At 38.1% G+C, this 27354-nt stretch overlaps 1 protein-coding gene across 8 annotated transcripts in view; it reads right to left on the bottom strand.

Annotated features, from left to right (window-relative positions):
- LOC127644754 (TRAF2 and NCK-interacting protein kinase-like) overlaps positions 1–27354 on the bottom strand; it is a 137608-nt gene that overhangs the window by 57001 nt on the left and 53253 nt on the right. For all 8 annotated transcript variants that reach the window (XM_052128120.1, XM_052128118.1, XM_052128117.1 and 5 more), the window contains exons 3-4: positions 2689–2745; positions 593–718 (exon numbers count right to left, since the gene is read on the bottom strand). In XM_052128120.1, coding sequence (XP_051984080.1) covers positions 593–718; positions 2689–2745 — 183 coding nt within the window. The remainder of the gene's footprint in view (positions 1–592; positions 719–2688; positions 2746–27354) is intronic.

Raw genomic sequence — 27354 nt, forward strand, 5'->3', positions numbered from 1 at the left:
GATTTTCCTATCATCAAATGTTTATCTAAAATGTTTATTTAAGATATTATTATGATGTTTTATTCTTAAAAACTCCATGTCACTTATGTAAAATAATACTCTTATTAAGCCACCAAAATAAAAATATGATAAATATTATCACAATATATGATTTAGGGAAAAATATGGGATGTCGTCCAAACTAATCTCTTTTCATTTTCTAAGTGCCAGTTTTCGGCAGAATAAGCTCCACTGTGGATGAGAGGCATAAATGCAGCAACTTCAGTGCAATGTCTAAAGAAAACATACTAGTTTAGACATGGCCTAAACTTGCAAGTACCCACCAACACTCTTACTAAAGAGACAGACTTCACAGCCTTTAAAAGCCCTCATCATTTCCCAGCACAGAGTTCCATTTACTCTTCATGACAACAAGTCAGTACACGAGACAACGGTGCTTTGATTCCTATTCAGCAATGCTCATTCAAGGCCCATTTATGATCCACTTCCTCATGGGCAAATAAGCGACAACTTATACACAGGGCAGTGAGTGTGGACCACAGATGGATACACTATTTCTATTTCCACAGGCACAGTTGGGCATGGTACTCACCCACAGCTGGTCGTCCGTACCAGGAGGGTTCTTTTTAATGAAGGCACCATAGTAGGTGGCGATGTTCCTGTGGTGGGAGTACTTCTTCAGCATGTTGATCTCAGCCTTGATCTCCTCCTCTTCCTCCTGTGAGGACACATGGAGCATGGGATTCATGTGACATCAACTATACTCTTCACTCAAAAGCAATTCACAGAAAAATTTAAGTTCTGTTATTTACACACTCTTGTGACTTTCTTTCTTCAGTAGAACACAAAACATGAATTTTGAAAGAACATCCATGGTCCTTTTTTTTTTTTTTTTTTTTACATGTAATGTAAGTCAATGATGACTGAGGTGTTAAAATCAAAATAGAACACACACAACTGGTCAAAACGGCTCATATACAAAATCATCTGAAGTCATATAATAACTCTGTGTGAGGAACAGACTGAAATGCAAGTTATTATTCAGCGATAATCTTCACCTCTAGTGGGCTCTTAACTGCTGCGACTGGATCATTGAATAAAGTGATGTAAATTTCACAACCAGATCAGTTCAGTTTGTGAACTAATCATTCAGACCAATTTTTTTAATCAGATCAACTGATTCATTAAAAAAAAAAATTCAACTGAAAAAAAATATATATATATATATAAAAGACATCGCAACTTTCCCATGATCACTCATGAATGCACCAATGAGGGCTAGAGCAAATGTCAAGAATTTCTGTGAATAATGGCTTGCATTTTGGTTTAATACACAAAATGCTAGTATTTGGCTTCAGAACACAAAATATCATGTACAAGTGGTATGTACTACGTTTATGGTGCTTGAACATCATTTAAGCTTAAAAGCTCCACTCCCCATTCAATGGAATTGAATAATCTTCATAATTTCTCCTTTTGTGTACCACAGGAGAAAGAAAGCTGTTCGTGTTTGAAATGATAGGAGAGTAAGTCAATGACATATCTTGAACTATCCCTTTAAGTAAAGCTCAAGGCAAGTGAGACCACTCAAGCTGACCTATAATGAGGGCTGATGGCCCAGTTGCAGGTGTTTTTATATGAAGTAGAGAGCTGAAGCAGAGGGGAAAGGAGGGCAGAGAGCACAGGATTAGCTCTTGGCCCCCTCATTACACCAGAGTAGAGTACTCCTATGGGATTTCTCAGATCCCTACTCACTTATCTCTTCTCAAGAGTGAGCTGAATGCTGGAGATGAACAGCAATTTGAGCTAATGACAGCCCTACACTAGGTCAAAGAGTCAGACATTCCAATAAAGACCCCCTCCATCCCCATCAATAAAGAGAGTTGGAAAATATAGGGAGCTACCTACAAAGACAACATTTTTGTGCATTATAGGCACATGATGCCTAAAAAGGCTGTCTACAGGTTTTACAAATCTTTTGATAAATTACTGTTAATTTATTTTTTGATCTCTGTGACCTTTTCATTCATTTTTAATTGTTGAATAATGATTTCAAAGAATATTTTAGATTCAGACCAATTCACTAATGAATCAAGTTTAACCGATTTATTGAAAAGAACTCCAAAGAATGATTTGAAGAAAAAAAAAAATATACAAATATAAAAAAATAAATAAAGTTTTTCTCTATTCTTAGGACTGGTATACAGTATTAGTTGGATGTTTTTTGTGAAAATATCTGTTTTTGTTTACAAGAAACCATGTAATCGCTGGTAATCAACTTTTATTCACCCTGAAATAACAGGGGCAAGCCAATGCATTTCAAAATACAAACGAGTCTAGTGAAATCATAGTTTTTTTTTTATTAAAATTTGCTGTGGTATTTCAGCATCTACTGTACAACAGCCTACTAATGGGTTAAATTAGATATAAAAAAAAAAATAGAGAACGGGAAAATCGGCCTTTAAAAAGAGCAGACATGACTGAAATTATAGGACTATGATTAATAATGTTGTCCCAATTCAAATTCTAACTGCAACCCAATTAATTTTTAGGAACATTTTGATCTTAAATTTAGTCTTTAAAAAAAGGATGATAAAAGGTTATCAGGCAGAAGTCAGAAAACTAATGAGATGAGAACCAAGCATAGAATATAAATGAATTGTTATACATTTAAAAGAATACACTCACCCCTGTGACATCCATACATTTGATAGCAGCGATTTGGCCTGTTTTGACATGTCGGCCCTGTAGAGAAACAAACATAGGTTGTGTGTTTAGGAAAAGTTGTACTGACTTACAACACTTATAATAAATTACTTAACTGCAGTTAGTTTTATCCTATATATTAAAACCTTACATATTTCAATTTCATAAAATTGAATTGTGTAATGTATAACAAATGAAATTAATGAAATATTTACAGTATTTTTTATTTATTATGATATGTTTTTAATTAAAGGTTACTCAATTAAAACGTATGGATTTTTGATATATATAAAAATATATAACTTTTTTTGAGGATATAAAAGAGAACTGTACTTCATGTCTAGAAAACAAACAATTTACACCAAAACATTACAAGCAATACACCACAACTTTTATGAACATTATTATTCTATTTTGTCAATAGAGTTGCTTGTTATTTTGGAATACAGTTAAAAGTCAAAATAAGCCAGTCAATGATACACATAATCAACGTCTTTAAGTGGTGACCTCAATTCCGGCATTACCTGCTTTTACCATGAGCTTTCGAAACAAATACAGCCTGAGAAAACACTCGGCAAAGACTACAACCCTTCAATAATTGGCAATTAATTAATGCGAAGGAGAAGTTTTCATGATACTAAAAGTAAACATGCAAGCCATAGGAGCTCTTAACTCATTACTCCTGTCAATCAAAGCAATAAAACTTACTGTGCAAGTTTGTTTCATTAACAACCTTTAATTTGTTTTATCTCTGAAGCATAGTTCATTTTAAATTGCAAGATTAAGATTTATCTAAAAATTATTTTAAAAAGCTTGACTAGAACACACCTCAAAATGCAAAAGATGTTTGTCTCTTAAAATCGCCTGACTAATATGCACACCTCATATTGTCACTATGTGAGCCCCATTTGGCATGAATTACATCCATCATAACTGTGCAGCACCTACAAAGCTTAGCTATGAAATGTGCACTCAATTTTTTTCCTCACAAATGTTTACCTCCTAAAGACATGAATTTTAATTTTGCAATATATATAGGAAATCATGTCACATCAAAATGAAGACTCCAGTCATATCAGTAACCTTATAAAAGCAGTTTTATTTTACACAGGGAGGGTCCACACATGGGGGCTGCCATGTTACAATCACAAGACCAGCCAAATACTACTTGCTTAATCTCAGTAACCATCATGTTATTTGACACTTTCATTCATTGTTTAAAGTAATCATGGCTGGCTGTGAATACTACATTTCTACAATGGCATCTGACCCTGAAAACAATTGATTTTAAATTATGCTGCATCCAAGCCACTAGATGTCAGTGTAATTCCAAGATGACACAAAGACAAACGTTACTTAGTGCACATTTAAATTGAGCACCAAGTAGATTTACATGTCAGGAACTACTGTAAATCTTCTAATCTAGCAGATGGCACTTACTGAATTTGCTTAATAAAACAGCATTTTAACATTTATTATGTAGTAGTAACTTTATAAAATAAATACAGCACATAAAGAGTGAGCTATCTTGTAAATATGGTCACAATTGTACCTAAAAGCGCCCCTTAGCCATGACTACATTCACAACATTGCACAGCCTCTCATAGCTTATTGCTTAAATTTAAAACCATATCAGAATTTACAAAAAATGGCTAAAATGTGAAACAGCTACAGTTGTCCTTGTAATAAAGGGAGAACTCTTTAAGAATTTGTAAAGGGTCAACAGAAAGAACTGGCACAGAAAAATCATTGGCTCATTTTCTTTAAACACCCATACAAGCTTATTAGTGTGAGCATGAGCCAACAGTGAAAATCACCCACATGCTTTCCCCAAATCACAATTCACATGATGGTTTACAGTCAAGGCAGTTGGTTCCCCATTTCTCAGTCACAAGGATCTTTTGTTAGCAATGGAAGACCGTGGAGTCAAAGAAAACATTTATATATTTTCATTAGGGCTGTCAAATTAAAATTCAAAAGTCGATTTAAAGAAGAAAAAAAATTTGCATTCGAATGTGAAAACTGTGCATTCTAATTTTGGATGTGTGCCAAGAACTGATGATGACTTCAGATAGATAGCATTTTTGTGCTAAAAAAGATTAGCATACTAACATACAACTCGCATACAACAATAATATTTCATATAAATATATGGCAGAAATAGCAAGAGTAGTATGCTAGTATGCTAATCCAAATTCCGCTAAGGTTTTTGCTGTGCATGCTGGGTATGGTTTGTTGCTATGGTTTTAGCTAGGCACTCGCAGTTACAGTGGAGAGGTTGAGAGAGCTGCGACTTCAGCAAAGTAAAACGCACCTATGGCAGAAGCTAAAAAACAAAAACTATCATTTTCATTCAGACTGGGAGGAGGATACATTTTTTGTTTATTCAAATTCTTATTTGCAATGAAAGCTTGGCCTTACTGAAGGAGGGCAATTTGTAGTGGCATTTCAAGACTTCAAGATGCAGATTTCCCAATTAAATCAGCTCCACGCACCCGAAAAGTCCAGGAATTGAAGGGGCATTTAGCAACACAGCAGTCCATTTTTACCAGGCCAAACACCAAGGGTAAGGCTGCAACTATTGCATCTTATAGCGTCAGTCACATTCTTGCAAAACACAAGAAGTCTTTTAAGGACGGTAAAGTTGTGAAAGAAGCATTCGTCGAGGCTTCAGATGCACTATTTGGTGACTAAGAATAAAAGTGATATAGCTGCCATTAAGGACGAACAAATATCCCACTATGTTACACTGTGATGCAAGGGAATGGCAGAGGATGTTGAGGAGGAAGGATAGTGAATGGTGTGAATGTTTTTCTCTTCAATTCGACGAGTCGACTGATGTCATGAATGTGGCTCAGCCATGCGTTTTCATCAGAATGGTTTTTGGAGACATGGGTGCAAAAGAAGAGCAACTCACCATTTTGCAATTGAAAGGACACACTAGAAGCGAAGATATTTTCCAAGCTTTCATGGAATTTGTGAACAAGACCAAATTGCCACTCTTCAAACTCATCTCTATCACAACTGATGGTGCTCCAGCAATGGTGGGCCGTACTAGCAGGTTCATTGCATTGTGCAAACAGAGTGAATATTTCCCATAAACGGGTGGATTACCACTGTATAATCCACCAGCAGACATTGTGTGGTAAGATTTTAAACATGAAAGAAGTGATGGATGTTGCAATGAAGATTGTGTGTTCCGTTCGGGCCAGGAGTCTAGAGAGGTTATTCCGTGCTCATTTGGAGGAAACGGGTGAAGAACACACAGATGTTAGATGGCCGAGTAGAGGTACAGTTTTAGCTAGATTCTCAGAGTTGCTGCCTGAAATCAAAGATTTTTTGGAGCTTTCAAAACATGCAGAATATGCCCAGCCAGAGGACAACCAGTGGCATGGATTTAGCGTTCTGACTGATCTCACTGACAGGGCAAAGACTTTGTGCAGCTTGACAGTGCACGTTACGAGGAGCAAGTTCAGAGCATCTTGTTCGCACTTGAGGCAGTTTACAGACTATCCATCGAGCCTGCTGCCAGCTATCTGTGTTTTCCATTTGGCCCACGTATTGATAATAATAATAATAATAATAATAATAATAATAATAAATTTTATTTAAAGGCGCCTTTCTCGGCACTCAAGGACACCGTACAGGGATACATAAGACATTTAAAAGCACCAAGATTAAATAAACAACAACATTAAAAAAGGGGTAGAGCATAGGCATTTTTGAACAGATGTGTTTTGAGTTGCGATTTGAAGTGGAAAAATGAATCGATGTTTCTAAGTTGGGGTGGTAATGAGTTCCAGAGACGGGAGCAGAGCTGGCTAAATGCTCTGCTCCCCATAGTGGTGAGACGGGCGGGGGAGAGACAGGTGTATGAAGGAAGAGGATCTAAGGGAGTGGGTGGATGTTGGACCATGGAGAAGATCAGACAGATATGGGGGGCAAGTTTGTGGATGGCCTTGAATGTTAACAGAAGGATTTTGAATTGAATACAGAACTGGACCGGGAGCCAGTGAAGCTGTTGAAGAACAGGAGTGATGTGGTGAATAGAGGGGGTTTGAGTTATGATGCGGGCAGCTGAATTCTGGACCAGTTGAAGATTATGAAGGGATTTGTGAGGAAGGCAGAAAAGGAGAGAGTTGCAGTAGTCCAAACGGGAAGTGACAAGACTATGGACAAGAATGGCGGCAGTGTGTGGTGTAAGGGAGGGGCGGAGGCGATTAATGTTTCGTAGATGGAAATAGGCAGACCGGGTAATGTTATTGATGTGGGACTGAAAAGATAATGTGGTGTCAAGGATGACACCCAAACTCCTAACCTGGGGGAGGGTGAAACGGAGGTGTTATCAATAGTGAGTGAAAAACTGTCGGTTTTGGATAAATTAGATTTAGTGCCAATGAGGAGAACCTCAGTTTTATCACTGTTTAATTTGAGAAAATTTTGGGAAAACCAGGTTTTTATTTCTGTAATACAGTCAGTGAGGGAGGTGGGTGGGTAAGTGAACGAAGGTTTGGTCGAGAGGTAGAGCTGGGTGTCATCAGCATAACAGTGGAATTGAATGTTAAATCTGCGGAATATATTGCCCAGGGGAAGGAGATAAATGATGAAAAGTAGGGTCCCCAGGACAGAGCCCTGGGGCACACCTGAAGTGACAGTAGAGGGACTGGATTTGAAAGACTTAAGTTGAACAAACTTGATGTGGATTGTATTGCCTCCAAAATTGTATCAATGTTCCACTTGGATAGCACTGCAAAATGACATTGAGATCAAATCCAGGGCAACACCTGGCATGAATGGAGAGTTCTGGAACTTATAGCCTGAACAAAACTAATTGCAACCTCAGATGTGCTTTCAACTTGACAGCACTTTTTGGATCAACCTATTTGTGCGCGTGTGCTTTCTCTCACATAAAAGTCAAAGTAAAGATCTACAATGACTGATGACCACCTTGTGGAGTTGCTTGAGGCTTGCGACCAGCTCCTACTTGCCTGACTATGAGAAACCATCTGCATCTGCCCAGTGCCAGAGGTCCCATTAAGGTAGAGAAATAACTGTCACTTTTTCTAAGGCTGTGCCTTATTATATCTGGATTAGGCCTACTTTTCTGTTTGTTTTGTGCATAATAAATTTGTATATATGCCATGAGTAGTGACTGTGGCTTTTTGTTTGGACTGGTAGATCTCGGCACACTGACAAATTTAAAAGTAGATCTTGGTTCAAAAAATGTTGGGCACCCCTGGGGTAGACAAATACAGTTTAATAGAAAGCAGGCATTTTTTATACAGTTTTTTTTTTAGACACCAGTGAAAGTATTACACCACGTGAACTATATATTGAAGCGTTTTTACTTTTGACTTAACATTTGAGAATACTGACTGACTAAAACTGTTTGATTTATTTTATGCACATTAGTTGAAAATGGAATGCTCTTTTTTTAACAGCCAGGAATGTTCTTTGCAATAATATTACACGATGCTGTATGGTTTATGTATTTTTGCATACTCTTGTGGACTAAGGTAACAACGTTAATTAAAAAAAAATCAGCTGAATTTAAAATTAACAGCATTAGCTGGGAAACTTTTATTTAATATATAAATAAAATGGAGGTAAGAAAAGTGGACTATATAACTTAAAGGAGACCTATTATGCCCTTATTTACAAGATGTAATCTACAGTGCATCCAGAAAGTATTCACAGCGCTTCACTTTTTCCACATTTTGTTATGTAACAGCCTTTTTCCAAAAAGGATTAAATTCATTATTTTCCTCAAAATTCTACAAACAATACCCCATAATGACAACATGAAAGTAGTTTGAAATCTTTGAAAATTTATTAAAAATAAAAAATGAGGAAAAAAAAAAAAAAACACATGTACTTAAGTATTCACAGCCTTTGTCATGACACTCAAAATTTAGTTCAGGTGCATTCTGTATCCACTGATAATCCTTGAGATGTTTCTACAACTTGATTGGAGTCCACCTGTGGTAAATTTAGTTGATTGGACATGATTTGGAAAGGCACACACCTGTCTATATAAGGTCCCACAGTTAACAGTGCATGTTAGAGCACAAACCAAGCCATGAAGTCCAAGGAATTGTCTGTAGACCTCCGAGACAGGATTGTATCGAGGCACAGATCTGGGGAAGGGTATAGAAAAATGTCTGCAGCATTGAAGGTCCCAATGAGCACAGTGGCCTCCATCATCCATAAATGGAAGTTTGGAACCAAAAGGACTCTTCCTACAGCTGGCCGCCCGGCCAAACGGAGCGATCGGGGGAGAAGGGCCTTAGTCAGGCAGGTGACCAAAAACCAGATGGTCACTTTGACAGAGCTCCAGCATTTCTCTTTGGAGAGAGGAGAACCTTCTAGAAGAACAACCATCTCTGCAGCACTCCACCAATCAGGCCTGTATGGTAGAGTGGCCAGACGGAAGCCACTCCTCGGTAGAAGGTATGTGACAGCCCGTCTGGAGTTTGCCAAAAGGCACCTGAAGGACTCTCAGACCATGAAAAACTAAACTGAACTCTTTGGCCTGATTGGCAAGCGTCATGTCTGGAGGAAACCAGGCACCGCTCATTAACTGGCCAATACCATAACAAAGGAGAGGCTACGGGACAACTCTGTGAATGTCCTTGAGTGGCCCAGCCAGAGCCCAGACATGAACCAGATTGAACATCTCTGGAGAGATCTGAAAATGGCTGTGCTCCCCATCCAACCTGATGCAGCTTGAGAGTTCCTGCAAAGAAGAATGGGAGAAACTGCCCAAAAATAGCAGTGCCAAGCTTGTAGCATCATACTCAAAAACACTTGAGGCTGTAATTTGTGCCAAAGGTACTTCAACAAAGTATTGAGCAAAGGCTGTGAATACTTGTGTACATGTGATTGTTTTTTTTATATAAATTTGCAAAGATTTCAAACAAGCATGGTGCTAGACATGCTTGTTTGAGTATTTCTGTAACTGCTGATCTCCTAGGATTTTCACGCAAAATAGTCTCGAGAATTAACTCAGAATGGTGCCAAAAACAAAAAACATCCAGTGAGAGCAGTTCTCCACTTCAACTCATCTATTTGTCATGCAAATACATTTTTCACTACTGTAAAGTGAGCTTCTCCATACACGACTCGCATATCCAACTAATCGATAATGAAATTCATTATTGATTCTTTTCCTCATCGATTATTATTGATTTTATCCATTAGTTAAAGCAGCACTAGACAGTTTACAAGCAGGTTTCAGGATCATTTCCCCCATTTTCTATTTGTCAGACACACAAGTAGCCTTGTCCAAGTTTCAAAATTGCTGCTATGTAAGGCTGGTCAGGATTCTCAATCAAATAGAGCAAAGTTTTGATGGCGTTTCTTTTCAAGAACCATTTTTGTATGTATATGGTTCTTGAGGAGGCTATATGATTCTTTGAAGATAACAAAAAGTTAATGATGTTTTATTATTGGTTCTACAGATCAGTATATTGGAAGTCTTTAAAGCACCAGCAAATTGTTTTGTGAAGAACTAGAGACTAAATTTCTTTGTGGGAGTTAAAAATATTTCTATGTCAGGCTGGAAGCTTTTCTGGATCTAATCATTACAATTGTTTGTAAAAGTGTAGCTGAGAAACTTCGCCAGGTTTGCGTGTCATCCTGCCACACTCTGGTCTGTCTGGTCTTGCCTCACTTATTCACCTCAGCTATCTGCTAAGTTCTTCATATGATGTGGGTCAAAACATAGTAAAAGATTCCACTACAGCATCACCCAATCAGTAGCCAGCGTTCTTATTAAAACTCAACAGCTCCTAGCTTGACACTCCGCAATATGCTATCCATGCTTTACTTCAGACACTAGAGAGACAAATAGACAGAAGGAAAGAGACAGCAAAGCAGTCACAAAGGAAAGGCACAAGATACAAGAGAGGAAAGTATCTTGACAGTTAAATGTCAGTATTGTCTCTGTAGCAAAATCACACCCCGACAAGCAGGTTTTGGCCATAACAAGGTGGGTGTCCTTGGTTATTTGTCAGAGGGCCAAAAGAAAGATTGTCAGGAAAATTACAGGACCACCTCAGAGGCTCCATTAATGGCCAAGAATTCAATGTGGAGCAAACATTCAAAGTCCCTTACCATTCATTACACGGCTCCAGTATGAGCATAATAACCTCCACTACTGTAGCTACACACACAGCAGATGGGCCAGACAGCGCTGCCTTTCAAGGGCTCAATGAATAGATTCAGCTGTCATTCAAAAGAAAAATCAAATCCCCTTTTATTCCAAATTGAATGTGGAGAGATATTTTACCATCAGCAGGTATTCAGCCATTGATTTCAGGCTAGAAACCTCACGAACTTGCCGTCTGCAACTCAAAAGACACTTTCTCCAAACAATCTACCTTAGAAGAACCCATTTTACCCCCCACTGCCCCCCATCTCTCTACCAATTCACTATATACACTCATCTATATTGCACAGTCACTGTATAGCATTGCTTTGTACCACATGTTAGATTCATCCAGTCAGCACACAAATCTATTTTAAAGCTGTGCTTTCATAATCTTGCCTCAATTCTATATTTATCCAGGTCTTTGTGACCTAGATCTGCACTAATAGCCTGTATGAATGAGAATTACTAGATTTAAAAACATATGAATGCTGTGTAGCCTACTTGTGTTTATTACAAGCACTCTGACTACCAAAGGCATCTCTCTAACCTTAGGTTAGAGTTCTTTACAAGCACACAAACAGGAATAATAATAAAATGTCTCTCTCTCTCTCTCTGGCAGAGAAAGCATCACAAGAATGGAAGAGGTTGATGAAGATTAATAGCGCTCATTCTCGGTAACACGTGACTCTGCTTTCTCCAATCCGGCTCATGAAATTAAAGTTTCAACTTTACAAAGATGACGCTTCAGCAAACCACTTCTCTTCACAAACTAAAAAGGTACTATGCTCTTTTGGACATGGTACCATGGTAATAAAATACTGTATAATTCCATGGTATTCTTTGAAGTAGCTTGTAGTAACAGAAAAATACAGTGGCCTCAAATAGTATTTGGACACTTAAAACACACTTAAACATATGAATGTCATTACTGTATATTAGACAAAATATCAAACCAAGTGGCATCAAATACCAAATGATCCTAAAGCTTTTTCTCAGATTTAACATTTAATTAGCCATTTTCCCAATAACTTTTTTTAAAAAGACATTGTGAATGTGATTTTTATAGGATGTATGAAGTTCACACAGGCTTCTAGCAGAGTATATAAAGTAAATAAGTAAATAAATACATTGTCTTAAATTTGAACAGTATATACACTGCTTTGTTTTAATGTTTAAATCTCATTATATATAAATACTGTACAGCATATAATGCAAAGATATACATTTTTTGTGGGTCCAAATGCTTATGGGCCCACTGTATATCCAAGTACCATGTTTTTACTATGTGATAGCATGACTGTACCTTGGTACCACCACAACCCTTTTCCAGTATCCTTCTATGTAAAATCATATTGCAATTATTGTCAGGGTACAATACCAACTTTAGTTATATAAATGTACATTAAATATTAAATTCAAGTCAGTTTGTTGCAGCGACAGTTGATAGTAGTTTTTTTTATAGAGCAAGCAAAATCATCTGCAGTCTTATTCTGCGGCATAATGCTTTTGAGTCAGAGACTACAGACAAAGGGCTTTAGGTGTGAAATGACAGGATCACCCAAACTCACAGGGAAACAACTGGGTTTAATAAGATTTCTGAACTGTTTGAGATGCAGGCGAGAACAGTGCATCCCTCTTCACTTTATTCCCACTGAATCCAATCCTAGTGGCTTCTATGCATGGCAGTAGAGGCGCAGTGCAAGGTGAGCATCCCTGATAAGACTAAATTGACTCCATGCTCTTTTGACCAGCTTTGGATCCATGCCATCAACAAATTGCATCGCTGTAAACTTTTGACCTCTCAGAAAACCGAAACCCATATGCACAGATGCAACAAAATACCTTTTAGAAATACTAAGAACAGATCATCATCTGGAATACAGAGTTGCTTTCTTTAGCCTTTTCACACTAAATAATATTTTTAGGTTAGCGTAATTCCAAAGTTGCTCAAAGCCAAGCACCTTTTTCACTGTTCGCAGAATCGCCAAGCACACCAGCCTGCTCCAATCTGTCAGTTTATAGCAGCTGATCAGCAAAACACTCTGTGAGGTACTTAAGTGCTACACAAGGGCTGTGGAAAGCAAGCCAAAAACATTCTGAGCTTGTAAGAGGATAGTAAGCTTGTATCCAGAGACTTTTAGCTTAAATGGTTCTTTTTGCAAAATGTCATAAAATGATCCTTATACTTCAGGGATACGGATGCAAAATAATGAGAGATGAAAAGGTTAAAAAGTCATAACAGGTGTTCCAGGGGTATGTTTTCAGTTGATTTGTTTGTTGTATTTAAAGATGTGTGTGTTTGTACGATTAAAGTACACATTTTAAAAGATTTTAATAAAGAAAACTTAGATCATTTTACCAAACAAATTGGGCAAATTAGCTTAAAAAATATTTTGCCAAAAGGTGAGCAGTTTGCATCCCTTTAAATGATTGGACAATGGATCAAGACTTTAGATTTAGAATTAACACAATTGCTCTGTTACAAAACCTAGTGAGCTGCTCAGGGATGTAACATTTTATGGCCAGAAACACATTTTACACAAGTACAAGAACACACACCTGAGTGCTTGGTCAACCAATTACCAGTGTGGAGTTTTGTTGAAATGCATAACGTGCGTTCTAGCTAGTGCTCGATGGGGTGAGAGAGGTTCTGTACCTTCAAATATTTGTGCCATCAAAACGGATGTGTTCTTATTCTGGTAAGTTGCAAAAATATACTGAATTTAACTTGCTCAGTAATATTCTTTTCAAACTGTTGCAACTGATTTTTATATACATTTTAGAGTATCATGCTGTAGCAACATGCTAATGTCAAATTACATTTAAATCAATTGCAAGTCAAGTATCCTGTGAGGAGCATGGTTTGTGTGGAACATGGAGTTGCTGCCCATGTAGGGTATTCCATAGGATGTTGTAGGGCTGGGCGATATGGCAAAATATATTATCACGATATTTTTTTTCCATATTGATCGATATCGATATTTGTTACGATATATAATTTAATAATGCTGCCAGTTTGAAAAGTATACTGATAATGATGCCTGAAGAAACCAGAAGGTTCAATAGTTGTTGAACTATATAGTTTATTAACATAAATAAATAACAATGCAAACATTTAACTGTGCAAACATGGATTGGTTGAGAATATATTTTGTTATAAAAGAATATTGATAAACTTTAAATGTTAACATTTTACTTTTAGCAAACATGCTTTATCTGCCTTGACAAAACAATGCAAGTTAGCTTGCCTTGTAACTTATTATAAAATATAAAACTAAAAGCTGTGACTACAGTACTATCACATCAAATTTCTTTGGAAGGGCAGCAAACATTTCAAAATGTTTTCATACTCTCGGTGTGGTCGCTGGGATGGTACCTTTTCAGGTGACCGAAAAGGTTTGTTGTGTTTCCCGTCTTGGTTATCACCGACCAACGGCATATTTTGCAAACAGTCTTTATTTGCGCGTCGTCGCTTTTCAGATATCCAAGCCACTTCCATATAATTGACATCTTGTTACCTTTTTTGTCAACAATTTCCTCCGCTTTGGAAGATAGTTCGAGTTCACTTTCACCGTCGCTTTAGTGTTCGTCGTTTCCACTCATTTTTTCTTTACATTCACTTTCTTCACTGCCGGTAGCTCAAACAGTGCTCTGCTAGCAAATGGGCGTGTACTTAGACGCACAAGCCAATATCTGCGTTCTGACTGGCTGTTGTCCGTCTATTTCTGCTTTGTAATAGGCTGTTAGGTCTATCCATATCGAGTAAACGTGTCAAAAGTTTATCATCGTAGTCTAAATAAATATTATCGCGATGCCATATCGAGATCGTTTTATCGCCCAGCCCTAGGACGTTGGCTTATGTAGGCAGTAGACACTGAGGTAGCTCACTAGGTTTTGGAAAAGAGAATTTGGAAGCTTTAGAAAGCTGATTTGATGGTTTAATCCCACAGTGCGGTTTGTCATGTTGTTTGCTCTGTAATGATAAGTGAGTTTTGAAAATTGACAAAGAAAACAAGAACACCATTGGAGTGCAAATATCTAACAGAGAGAAAGAGAGATGGTACAGCTTATAAGAATTTTTTAAAACCAAATGTAACATTTAAAAGAAAACGTAAAGCTCTCTTCATAATTAACTAGGAGGTGAGACACTTCTGTCCATTAGCACAGTTCCATCTTTAACTAGGACATGTGCAATCACATGGGCCTTCCAACTCATCTCAGAGATATACAATTCCATTTAGTGGTGTTGCCTCTATGACATCATCTGGGTCATCATCTTCGAATGTTTAATTCTTTTTCCCATTTACAATTCTACCCCAGGAGAATGTGTTTGCTCTTAGAAGACTTGAGCAGCAAAGCAGCTGCAATATCTGTGTATGTTCAAAGATTAATATTCAGGGCTCCAGACAAAACAAATTACTTAGGAGCCAATGGCCCCCAAACCGAAGCATTAAGGGGCCAAATGGCTGTTTTTAGTAGCCAAATCACAGAATTACTCTAATTTATATTGCTGTTCAGAAACCAGATAGAAAGTCAAAGAAAAGACATCTGACAATCCATTAATCCAGTGGTTCTCAACCTTTTTTGAACAAACGCCCCCCTGACCTCTTCATGATCCTCTTAACGCCCCCCAAAAAAAAAAACACTTCAGAAATACTATTACAGGCAAACAATTGCAACACTGATACCTGTTTTGAACTGAAACAGAAGTTTCTTATTGTATTTAAACTACATGTAAAAGCCTCAAGTTGAGTAATATTGTGTTTGGAAAAAAAAATGCAAAAACACATGTATTGTTTGAAAGGTATTTCAAATGTATTTAGAAATTCAAACAAATTCAGGCTCACACAAAATTTTTTTTAAGATGAACCAATCACGTGAACAATAACGTAACTAACCTAAATGGCCAATGAAAAAGCAGCGGTCGTTCGCGCACTCAATTAGGCAATATATACTAGGCTTCAAATTTGAATAGCCTACAAACGGTCATTTCTACCACTCTGACAGATGCGGCATTTGTTTTTAGGCGTTGCTATGGAGATCATTTGCCGGTAACTAGCCGAGTGGGTTATTAGCAACATTTAAATATGAATTCATTAATTTGCACAGACATAATTTTATTTTACATTCAAATGAACATTGTATGAGTTGTCAGAGGCTTAAACGTTGTGATGAATAACAGTGAGTAACGTAGGGTGACCACCTGGCTATTGCTCTGTTGCAGGTCAGGAGACCTGATCTTGCGGGACACGAAGGAGAGAACTTAAGTTAATATTAATATACTAGGTGAATAACTGCAAAAAGACAAATAATATAAAATCAATATTTATATTATTATGACTTTATTATTCCCATCGGCCAATTACACATTGCAGAGTAGAGATGCGCGGATCAGCTCTAACGTCACTCGAATCAGCTGTTAAAAACAAACTCACCATCACCAATGATTTTCTCCGATTAGATATCCGCACCCGATCACCACATTACAATTAAAATTCTCAGGGCCAGATGTACTAACGCTTTTGCGCCCACTTCAGGCGTATTTGTTTCGCAAAGTGCGCATAAAACCATGGCGAGGTATGTACGAACGGGACGCACCGAGATGAAAGCGCAGATTGCCTGTCGCAATTGAAAATGGCAAAATGCACTTTTTGTGTCATGCATATGCATTCATGGGATGGACAAGGGGAACGTGGGAGTGTCACATAAATAGATGGGAGGGGAAGCGTAAACTGCGCCTAATTATGTATTCCGCGTTATGTCCAGAAAAAGCCGGTGAAAGCGCGCCTCTATTTTGCGCTGAAAATTCTCCGCCTATTAAAAGCATGTGTAACTTAGGAAGCGGCTCTCCTGGCATATCCTCCTGGTGAAGTGGCAGCAGTAATCAGAGCAAGACTAAGACATAGGCTAAGGAGAAGAGCTGAAAAGATTTTTGCGCAGGCCGCCTGTTGAGTACCTCTGAGTAACGCCCCCATTTGTGCCTGAGCGCCCCCCTCTCTGCTGCCTCGTTCACACCGCCCCCCAACACTGTCCAAACGCCCCCTAGGGGGCGGTACCGCCCCCGTTGAGAAACGCTGCATTAATCGGACGTTTAATAACAATATATACCGAAACACACATTTCTTAACTTTTTGAATCAAGATCCGGTCCTGATTTGTCCTGCTCATGCAGAACTCTGCTGACCAGCACATTACTATAAAAATTGCTCTGTCACTGCCATTTACCCATTCAATTACCAGCATCTGCACATCCACACCACTATAAAAGAAAAGATTTAACTATGGAAAGGTGAGAGTAGCAAACTCTAAACTCTAATTCCTCTTCGGAGTGTTTGTTTCCATGTTAAGTGAACAAGTGACTTTAAAGATTTAAAGAGACAATGTCTTTCTTCAGAAGGCGAATCAAAGGTGTGTACCAAAAAATACCACATCAACATACACTTCAACAGCAGCAGCTCCTCATAATAATTCAATCTATATATAAGTTTTATAAAGACACATACAATTTTGTATTTCTAGTCTCAAAAGAACTGCTCTGGAATCAAATGGAACCAAAAAAGCAGAATCAATTGAAATAGTCCATGAGTTAACTGGACAAGCTTTAAATGACACTCAAAGAATCCTTCTTGTGATTCGAGCATCATCCAAGTGGGCCAAGCAATAGAGCCATGGCGAATAATTGGACACAATGTTTTTTCTCCCAGTGTGCAATCAGCCCATAATCAGACAGTGGGTCTACTGTGTCTGTCTCTTTTCTGCATACCAATTCAATTACAAAGTCCATTGAGGGTAATTATAATGCAAGTGGCTTCCCATACAGTAGCCTAGCAACAAGCAAGCAGTGCAGTCCAGCAGAGGATACAAACTGCTGATCACTCCTCTTTTTCTCTGATAAACAGTGCTCATGGAACGCTGCCCCACAAGCCATTTGGCTCAGTTTGCTCGGAGCTAAATTAAGTTCAGGCAGTTCACAGACACTCTGATAGACTCACTCCGTTTAAATGTTCACATTAAGTCAGTGCTGGAGAAAACTGTGAAATGAACAGCAATCTTTAACTGATGATCCAGCTGGGGACGGTATGATCAGAGGCATAAGAGATGGACCACTTATAGAAAAACGAATGGGGGAAAAAAATCATAACACTAAATATGACGCCTGTAGGAATGGACGGCCCACCTTTTATTTAAAAGATATCCTTTTTGATAAAAATGCTGCATAGATTGTGCATGCGCATTATCTGTTACAGCCTGAGAACAAGTTTTTTTTAAGCATGATTTGAGCTAAAGGAGGAAAGTTTATGATCCGATTTTATTGCAGATTTAAAATATGTTATTGAAATGTAATCTTAATAAACATTTTCAGAGATTTTTTTCTCCATTCAAGTAGGACTATACTCAAATACAGAAAATAGCTGCCCGGGCAACATGATCACACAGGAAGTTGGAATGTTGTTTCTGAGAGTACCGGTACCCTACAATAGGCCACAATATGCTGATTCGCCGACAAGCGTCTTCCTCTATTAGACATTTTTGAATCAGCTCCAGCGTGTTTAAATTCCCCTGTTGAATGATCTGAAGCATGTTGTGTCAGCATCTTGGGAGACCTGGGCTCAGATACAGTGTTGGAACCAGGAAATATTGGTGTTAAAAGTGCAAAATGGAGGGGTTTTTTTTTTTTTCACAGATGGTTAGGTTTGGGGTTTGCGTTGGGGACACAGTTCAAAACGCACTGTAATGTTGTGAACAACTAGCCTTCGGCACCCCCCTGTGGCCATTACACCTGGGAAATGCCCATGCCTATCCGCCTAACAGCACTTATCACTTTGGCCTCTGGCGGGATGGTCAGTGTTTTGAATTGCGGTATGGACAGAGCAACTTTAGCTAAAGAAATCAACCTACTGTTTTTGATATCACTGTAAGATTACCAAGATGGCCACTGAATTAACAGACTGTGTACAAGTACTTAAAAAAAAAAACTGGATGGAATGTAGCTATGACTTTTGTACTCCACAAACACTTGTTCCATGTCAGATTAGCTTTCTCAGCAAATCTATTCTATAGGAAATTAGCATATTGCAGTACCAGATTCCTGTCAAATTTACAGGGTGTGTGCCTGAGCTAGTCTGTTCAAATTCATATCATTCTGCTTAGACCAGAGTGGGACAAAGTCATGCTTCATCAAATTAAAGTCCAGGAATCCAAATGCTGTTTGTCTCCTGAGCTGCAAACACAAATCGAAATCAGCCAGTTGAGTAAGTCAAAGAGAGGAGAACAAGTAAATTACATTTTCTTTTCCCCTTCAAAGTGAATCTTAAAGTTCTGTAAGAGCTCATATTGGACAGCTTATTAATCTCCCACAACTCCCCAATGAAAAATGTTTTTGAAATTCTTAAGGCAGCCTTGAAAATTCACTCAAAGCTCAAATCCATATCTTGTGAGTATTATATCAGACAAGCACTGACAACAGTTGATGGAGACAATACCGCAAGGACAATAAAGTGAAAAACAAGAAAACAGTTGAAGAAAGGTCAGAATTCCCACATGCAAGATCCAGTTCATAGAGTAATCGAGTAGTGCAATACACAATTCACACCACAGTTGTGAAATTTTCAAAGTCCTTTTTAAAAGCAAGTCAGGTCCTTTTATGTTCCTCATAGTAAAGGCTCTGGGCAGCTATTTCCAGCTCAAGTCTACTTGAAATCTACTGAAATCTTCAAAATGCCTGCTTACGGTTCAATAACAAATATATGCCATCATAAATTTAAAACACAATGTGTGTAATCGATGTCAAATATTTAAATTAAATCAATGCATTACTCTAACAATTCAGATGGATCATTTATTTTAATAAACTAGGCCTAGAACAAAAACGACAAACAAATATTAGAAATGGCATATCAGATGTTACAAATGAGGGAAAAAAAAAAAAAAAAAAGACATATTTTTGCCCAAGCACCATCATTTTAACAAATGGCCAGTCTATTGCTTACATTACATCAGGTATAGATCAACAAGCCTGCAATAACATAAGCAGCAGTTGTCTGTGTGTAAAGCAAGTGCCTTTTATATTCTTATAAAATTCTAAATCTGGATACATTTATTAAATAAAATTTTAAAAAAATCACTTTGAAACAGCCTCAAATCTCTGATCATTTCTGACTAGTAGAATTACCAGAGGCACAGAAACAACACTACTGTGAGCTTTTTTCCCAGTGCAACATCCACCCCCTGTGACCTACATGTAGCAGAACCATGGGTGATGTGTATGTGTGTGAATACACTAGTAACTAATATGGGCTGCTCTGAATCCCATGAGTGCAAAAAGGCAGATCCACAGTGAGGTAGAGCCACGTTGTATGCCACTGTTTTTAAGAAAATGTTTATAAATGTATAACTGTCCTAGTTACATTACAGCTATTATACTATAATTAATAATTACACATGTAAAAAGATGTTGCTAAAAATAAAAGATAAGAGAGACAAGAGCAGCAGAGTAGATACATAGAAGTTCTGCCAGGGCAGAACAAATGAAGCTCAGGGATGTGATTGGCCAGGAGAATATGCAGGAATACAAGACACTAAAAGAGCCAGAAAGAGTAGAGGGAATGAGCATCCAAATCTTACCTATGCTATTTCTGTCTAAATAGTGCAAAGTGTCTCTCTGTGAGAGAGCGTGAGCAGGAGGTGAATATAACATAATGCAGGCTCAGGCTGCTGAATTTAGGTGGGACTCTATTACAGGTGTAAACAAAAGCCAATGCAGATCTGAGATGCCTTGAGGGCAGTTTCACATGAGAGCTGATGTGTGAACATCAGTCAGCTTGCCGTCAGAGTATGGTCCATGTAGACGTGTGACAGACGTTTTTCACTTTCTGGGGTGTGGTGCATGAGGACTACAGTACGGTTTACTATTGATATTAAAGTAATCTTGCCTAATTGTGGAAATAAACTGACATTTATGATGTGAAATTTGTATGTAGTAGGCTATATTAAAAATGTATAGTATTTTATTACATTTCTCACTACTGCTGGTCTCCACCGAAATTGCCTTTAGCAAGAAGCTCATATTCTTTGTGTGTTATTTTATTTTTTTTAAATCATGTTGTTTTATATTTTTTATGTCGTACACCATTTGGGTTTTCTTTGCTAAGAAAATTGGTCAAACGTATGAACTCATCCACTGCAAACCAAATCTACCTACGGGTATAAATAAAGTAACCTGAATTCCTTTGCAGAAATACGGCAGTATCTGTGCATGTGACAATTCACTTTTTCAGGTGTACTTTCTTTATTCCATAGGAAAAATTATTTTGGTATGTTAACCCTCTGGGGTCGACGGACGTGCCAGCGCGTCCTGCTGGATATTTTCGTCATTACAGCGGAAACAACAATTTTTGGGTATACAGATAAGTTTGAGACATCATTAGAAACTATAATGGGTCTACTTTTATTTGTGTTCACTCACAATAACAACAAAACCTTGTGCTTTTGTAAAATAAAGAAAATAAAAGGGTGAGCTATCAGACGTCTCTGTGTTCACGAGCATATTTCTGAAACACGTCACAAAAATGAACAGAAACTCCACAAATACTTATCACACAAACATGAAACACATGTCTAAAGAAAGCTTAAAATGTCTACTTTTAAATAAAACAATTCAAATTTAAAACAAATATTCTCCTGCAATGTAATTTGTATGAAACAAAGCAATGTACAGTTTCTTCTGGCTCAACTCATTAAAGCTAATGTGATCACACCCATCAGCAGAGGGCGCCATTCATACGCTAATGTTTTGAAGCGATCGATGCAAATGGTAAACGCCCCCATCAGTGAGTTTTAATGTAAACAACACAACTCAACTTTTCTGCTTGTTTGTAACGATACACAGGCGATGAAACTTCTGGATAGTAAGGAAGAGTTAACATTTTCCTCAGAAGAAGAGCGGGACTATGATGAACATTTGTATTTTGAAGAGAGAATTGATCCAGCCGAGGATACAATTTCGGACAAGTAAGTAATTTAGTTGACATGCTATTTTATATAAACATGTACATATTTTACTAGTGGGACTGTTTCCAGACTTGCCAGCCAGGATTCAGAGTATTGCCATTTTAAATATATCCTAATAAGCAAGTTTTATTTACATTTAAATGCGGTTTCGGCTAAAGCAGGTATTTAAATTGTATGCCGTATGATATAAATATGATATAAAAATAATATGAATGTTTAGATTATATTTTAACTAGCGTTTATGCTGCCTCAATATCATCTACAAAACTTGTACTTGCAAATATGTGTTCAGGTTAAGTGAGTCAAATGCACTTTAAATATGCCCATATTAGAAAATCAGCATATTATAATGATTTCTGAAGGATCATGTGACACTGAAGACTGCAGTAATGATGCTGAAAATTCAGCTTTGATCACAAATTGCATTTTACAACATATTCAAATAGAAAACTGTTCTTTTAAATTGTAAAAATAGTTCACACAATGTTTTTACTGCATTTTGGATCAAATAAATGGATTCTTTGTGAGCAGAAGAGACTTCTTTTAAACGGTAGCATAGGTCTAAAATTAAGCAAAGTCTTTATGTAAAGAAAATGTACAGTCAGATTACTTATTTTAACTTAAAACATGATTTTGATCATTAAGTCTCCTCACATTCATTCTCTGTCACATTCCTCATTGATAGGCCCAGGGGACGTGTCTTTTGTCTCTTCAGGTGTGAATCACAATCCATATTCATGATTGTTCACGCCTCCTCGCATATGATCTTTCAACACTAAAAGTGTCTTACAAAAGTTAAATGACTATATTGTTTTGTATGAATGAGTTATCAGGATGGTTTTCACATCATTTTGTAGCAAAAACTCTAGGCCACAAGATCCAGTTCTCAAAAGCCTTGTGGACAAATATTTATTATGTGTTATATGGCCTTATTTCAGTGACTTAAAATGTTAGTTTTTTCAAAAACCATGCATAAATGTTATTTTCTCAAAAATACAAACATGTTCACACATGTTGCCCACATATTATTGTAGCCCAGTTTGGGCTGAACAGTTATCAGCAACTGAAAAAAGCACAAATGTCAAGGCATGTCAAAACTTCTCCAGGGCTCAAAACACCCTCAGACCCCAGAGGGTTAAGATGTTGATTACATACAATGAAAGGAAACTGTGATGACTGAGGCTGCCTAAAATCTTTTGCTTTCTATGGAAGTCACAGGGGCCATTCTCACCAAACGAGTCATTGTGCTAAAGAAAGCTAGACTCACATCCAGTAAATAATGGGTCTGCATTTGCAAATAATCCCATTGCTAGGGCTGTCACGATCATCCAATTTAGCTGACGATTAATAGCCTGTTAATAGTTCCTAGAATATCAAAATCCACAAAAGGAGGAAGATCCTTTTCATATTTGGCTCCTAAACTATGGAAAAATCTCCCTAACACTGTTCGAGATGCAGACACACTCCCTCAGTTTAAGTCAAGACTACTCATCTATTTAGCAAGACATACACCTAATTTATCCTCCAACCCACAATTAGGCTGTTTTAGTAGGGTCTGACGTAACCAGAAACATTGAGCATGATTTATAATGTCTCAACCTCGGGACTCTTATCCTGAGGTCACCAGAACCGGCTGGATCCAGCACCATTCATGCTTCGTGTTGGAATCCAATGCTACGTGTCGCTGAATGATGACGACTAAATGCAGCTGGTGCCAGCCAAACATCACTTCAGTCTATTATGATGGACTTCAGAGGATGAACTGATGCCAACTCCAACCATAAGACATGGGATACTTCATATGTCACTGTCTGAACCTTGGATTTAGGATGGACCACACCGAACCTCACCAAAATTACCGGCCAGGTTGAACTGCGTTTCACATCCCTGATCACTGCCTGCATCACCTCGGTCTATTGATGGACTACGATCTTGAAATGGAATGCATAGACTAACTACTGCCAACAAAAGCCTTCATCAGCCAATTAACAAGGACAATTGCACCTATGTGAACTTCTGCAGTTAATCCAGGATGGACCTCAAAAGACATTGGTCATTAATCTTACAGTTCAAACAAAATCGATGTTTAAACACTGACCCTTAACACTTAGTTTAATAATTTTAAACCATGACTTGAACTATACACAAGTAATATTTACATTATATTCATGATGTTAGTCAGAGGGGAACTGGCCCCCACAGTGAGTCTGGTTTCTCCCAAGGTTATATTTCTCCATTAATCAACATCTTATGGAGTTTTGTGTTCCTTGCCACAGTCACTTTCAGCTTGCTCACTGGGGTTATTAATACAATTATTATTGAATTACTTATACACAATTAACAATCATATTTTATCCAATTACACAATGATGATTCGTCGACATTATAGACATTACAGTTTTATCGTCTGTTAATGCCTGATCTTCTGTAAAGCTGCTTTGAAACAATGCGTGTTGTGAAAGGCGCTATACAAATAAAATTGTCTATCACAGTTTACACTTGTTCGTTTATATATATATTTTCGCAGGAGTTTGGCAATAAATACTCTGCTATCATGTGCACTGTCAGCAGAGGCTCATGGCAAACTTCCGCTTGTGTTTCTGATTCAGAGTGCTTGAGAAACTATTTGCGTGCTCTTCTGGACAGGAGGTGGTTGAGGTCCGCGGTGCGCCTCAGTGACACTTGGACTCAGAGTTCAACTGAATGTAACACAAATGCGCAGTTCATGGCATTTATAAAGTATATTAGCTTAAAATTACATTATATGGGCATTAAAATGTGATGGAATTAGAATGCCCAATAATCACGGTGGTCTCAAATAACCAAGGTTAAATAAGTTAAACGCAATCAGATGGAAATTTAATAATCATGACAGGCCTACCCATTGCAAATAATGACTATTCTGCCTTGGCTATGCCAGCACAGCTTGAAGCAGACAGGAATTACAGTATATAAAGAAGTTAAAAACAAAAAGAGGATCGATGGACTAATTCAGTGGGCGCTGTGAGTGTGCTGATATTAATGGAGAGAGTTGGTGAAGCATGCAAAGTAATTACAGTGAGGGCCCAAGAGCAGGAAGATCAGCAGGGTGACACAGAGCTGCCTCACAGGAAATCACTTGCTGGGTTTCCATCCAAAATATTTAGCATTTTTGAAAGCACATTACTAAAAATTCATCTTAAGAAAATATGAATTGTTGCGCTTTTCCATACACTACGTAATGCGCATTATCATGAGTAAGCCGCCTTGTCATGATGGAGCAGCTGAATTACCTCTTCCTGCTTTGGGGACAGTTTTATTTGCAAGATTAGAGCATTTCATTTAATTAAATGCATCCACAAAACACAGCAGAATAAGTGTAATATCTGATATAATGTGGGCTGAAATCGCTGGAATGCCCACACACGACCAGTCTCCACATACCTGGGAGTGCCCGCTCTCAAAACTGATCTGGCAGATTGTGCGGACCCACTTTATCGACCAGCTGTGGGTGAAACACTTACAAATGACAAGCGCTGTTCAAAGAATTGTGTGCCAAGGTCAAACCTTTCGGTGGGCTAGTCACATCAAGTTACTGCACAGCCCTAACACATGCATGACTGGTCAAAACATGTTATTGTTTTGTAAATAAACTGTTTCCATCACCTTAATGCGCATCTCTAGAGAATCCACCTCCTCTTAGCGAATTAAATTAAGTGAATTTAGAAAGTTTCCTCGCATATCAAGCGTTTCCATTCAGGATTTCTTATGCACATTTTGAAATTGTGCATAAAAATAGTTAGATGGAAGCCCACCTACTAACAAACAGCATCCATTTCCATCAAGAGAACAAAACAGTCAATTTGGAGAAAATTGGCACAAAATGGAAGATGTAGCCACTGGGGAAGCCACTGTGGATCTTTTATTCTATGTAATGCATTACTTGAGGTTTAGAGCAAGCAAACACAATGCTCTCACAAGCCTCATGTTTTAAATAGTAAAGAAGTAAAATAGTAGGGCTGGGTGATAAAATTGTATCGATATTTAAAAAAACTGAGTAATTTGATATATTTACCTAGCCTACGTTCTACATCTAAACAATAAGATCAGTACCTGTCGCTAAAAAGGCAAGTCATTCGGCAAAGTTATACACTCACCTAAAGGATTATTAGGAACACCATACTGTGTTTGACCCCCTTTCGCCTTCAAAACTGCCTTAATTCTACGTTGCATTGATTCAACAAGGTGCTGAAAGCATTCTTTAGAAATGTTGGCCCATATTGATAGGATAGCATCTTGCAGTTGATGGAGATTTGTGGGATGCACATCCAGGGCACGAAGCTCCCGTTCCACCACATCCCAAAGATGCTCTATTGGGTTGAGATCTGGTGACTGTGGGGGCCATTTTAGTACAGTGAACTCATTGTCATGTTCAAGAAACCAATTTGAAATGATTCGAGCTTTGTGACATGGTGCATTATCCTGCTGGAAGTAGCCATCAGAGGATGGGTACATGGTGGCCCTAAAGGGATGGACATGGTCAGAAACAATGCTCAGGTAGGCCGTGGCATTTAAGCGATGCCCAATTGGCACTAAGGGGCCTAAAGTGTGCCAAGAAAACATCCCCCACACCATTACACCACCACCACCAGCCTGCACAGTGGTAACAAGGCATGATGGATCCATGTTCTCATTCTGTTTACGCCAAATTCTGACTCTACCATCTGAATGTCTCAGCAGAAATCGAGACTCATCAGACCAGGCAACATTTTTACAGTCTTCAACTGTCCAATTTTGGTGAGCTCTTGCAAATTGTAGCCTCTTTTTCCTATTTGTAGTGGAGATGAGTGGTACCCAGTGGGGTCTTCTGCTGTTGTAGCCCATCCGCCTCAAGGTTGTGCGTGTTGTGGCTTCACAAATGCTTTGCTGCATACCTCAGTTGTAACGAGTGGTTATTTCAGGCAAAGTTGCTCTTCTATCAGCTTGAATCAGTCGGCCCATTCTCCTCTGACCTCTAGCATCAACAAGGCATTTTCGCCCACAGGACTGCCGCATACTGGATGTTTTTCCCTTTTCACACCATTTTTTGTAAACCCTAGAAATGGTTGTGCGTGAAAATCCCAGTAACTGAGCAGACTGTGAACTAGGAAAATGCACCAACGGATGTACTTCCTTAGAAAATTATATACATTTTAGATTAGAAAGACACATTCTTGTAATGTTTTATAAAAGCTTCCTCCAGAGTGTTCTGTCCTTTGGCCTTATCTGCGTGTTTGGCAACATGCATGTTAAGGACCAAAGGAAACTGCAGCGCATGATTAAGATGGCCAGCAGAATTATCGGAATTGACCAGGTGTCGGCAGCTCAACTGTACAATGAGCTTATTTTTAAAAAAAACTGATCAAATCCTCAGAGATCCTGCTCACCCTCTATATCATAAATTTATGAGAAGCAATAGGTCAACTGGTAGGATTTTACAACAGAGAATTAGAACAGAAAGGTACAATA

Source organism: Xyrauchen texanus, chromosome 6 (genome assembly GCF_025860055.1).
Source record: "Xyrauchen texanus isolate HMW12.3.18 chromosome 6, RBS_HiC_50CHRs, whole genome shotgun sequence".
Lineage (NCBI taxonomy): Eukaryota > Metazoa > Chordata > Actinopteri > Cypriniformes > Catostomidae > Xyrauchen > Xyrauchen texanus.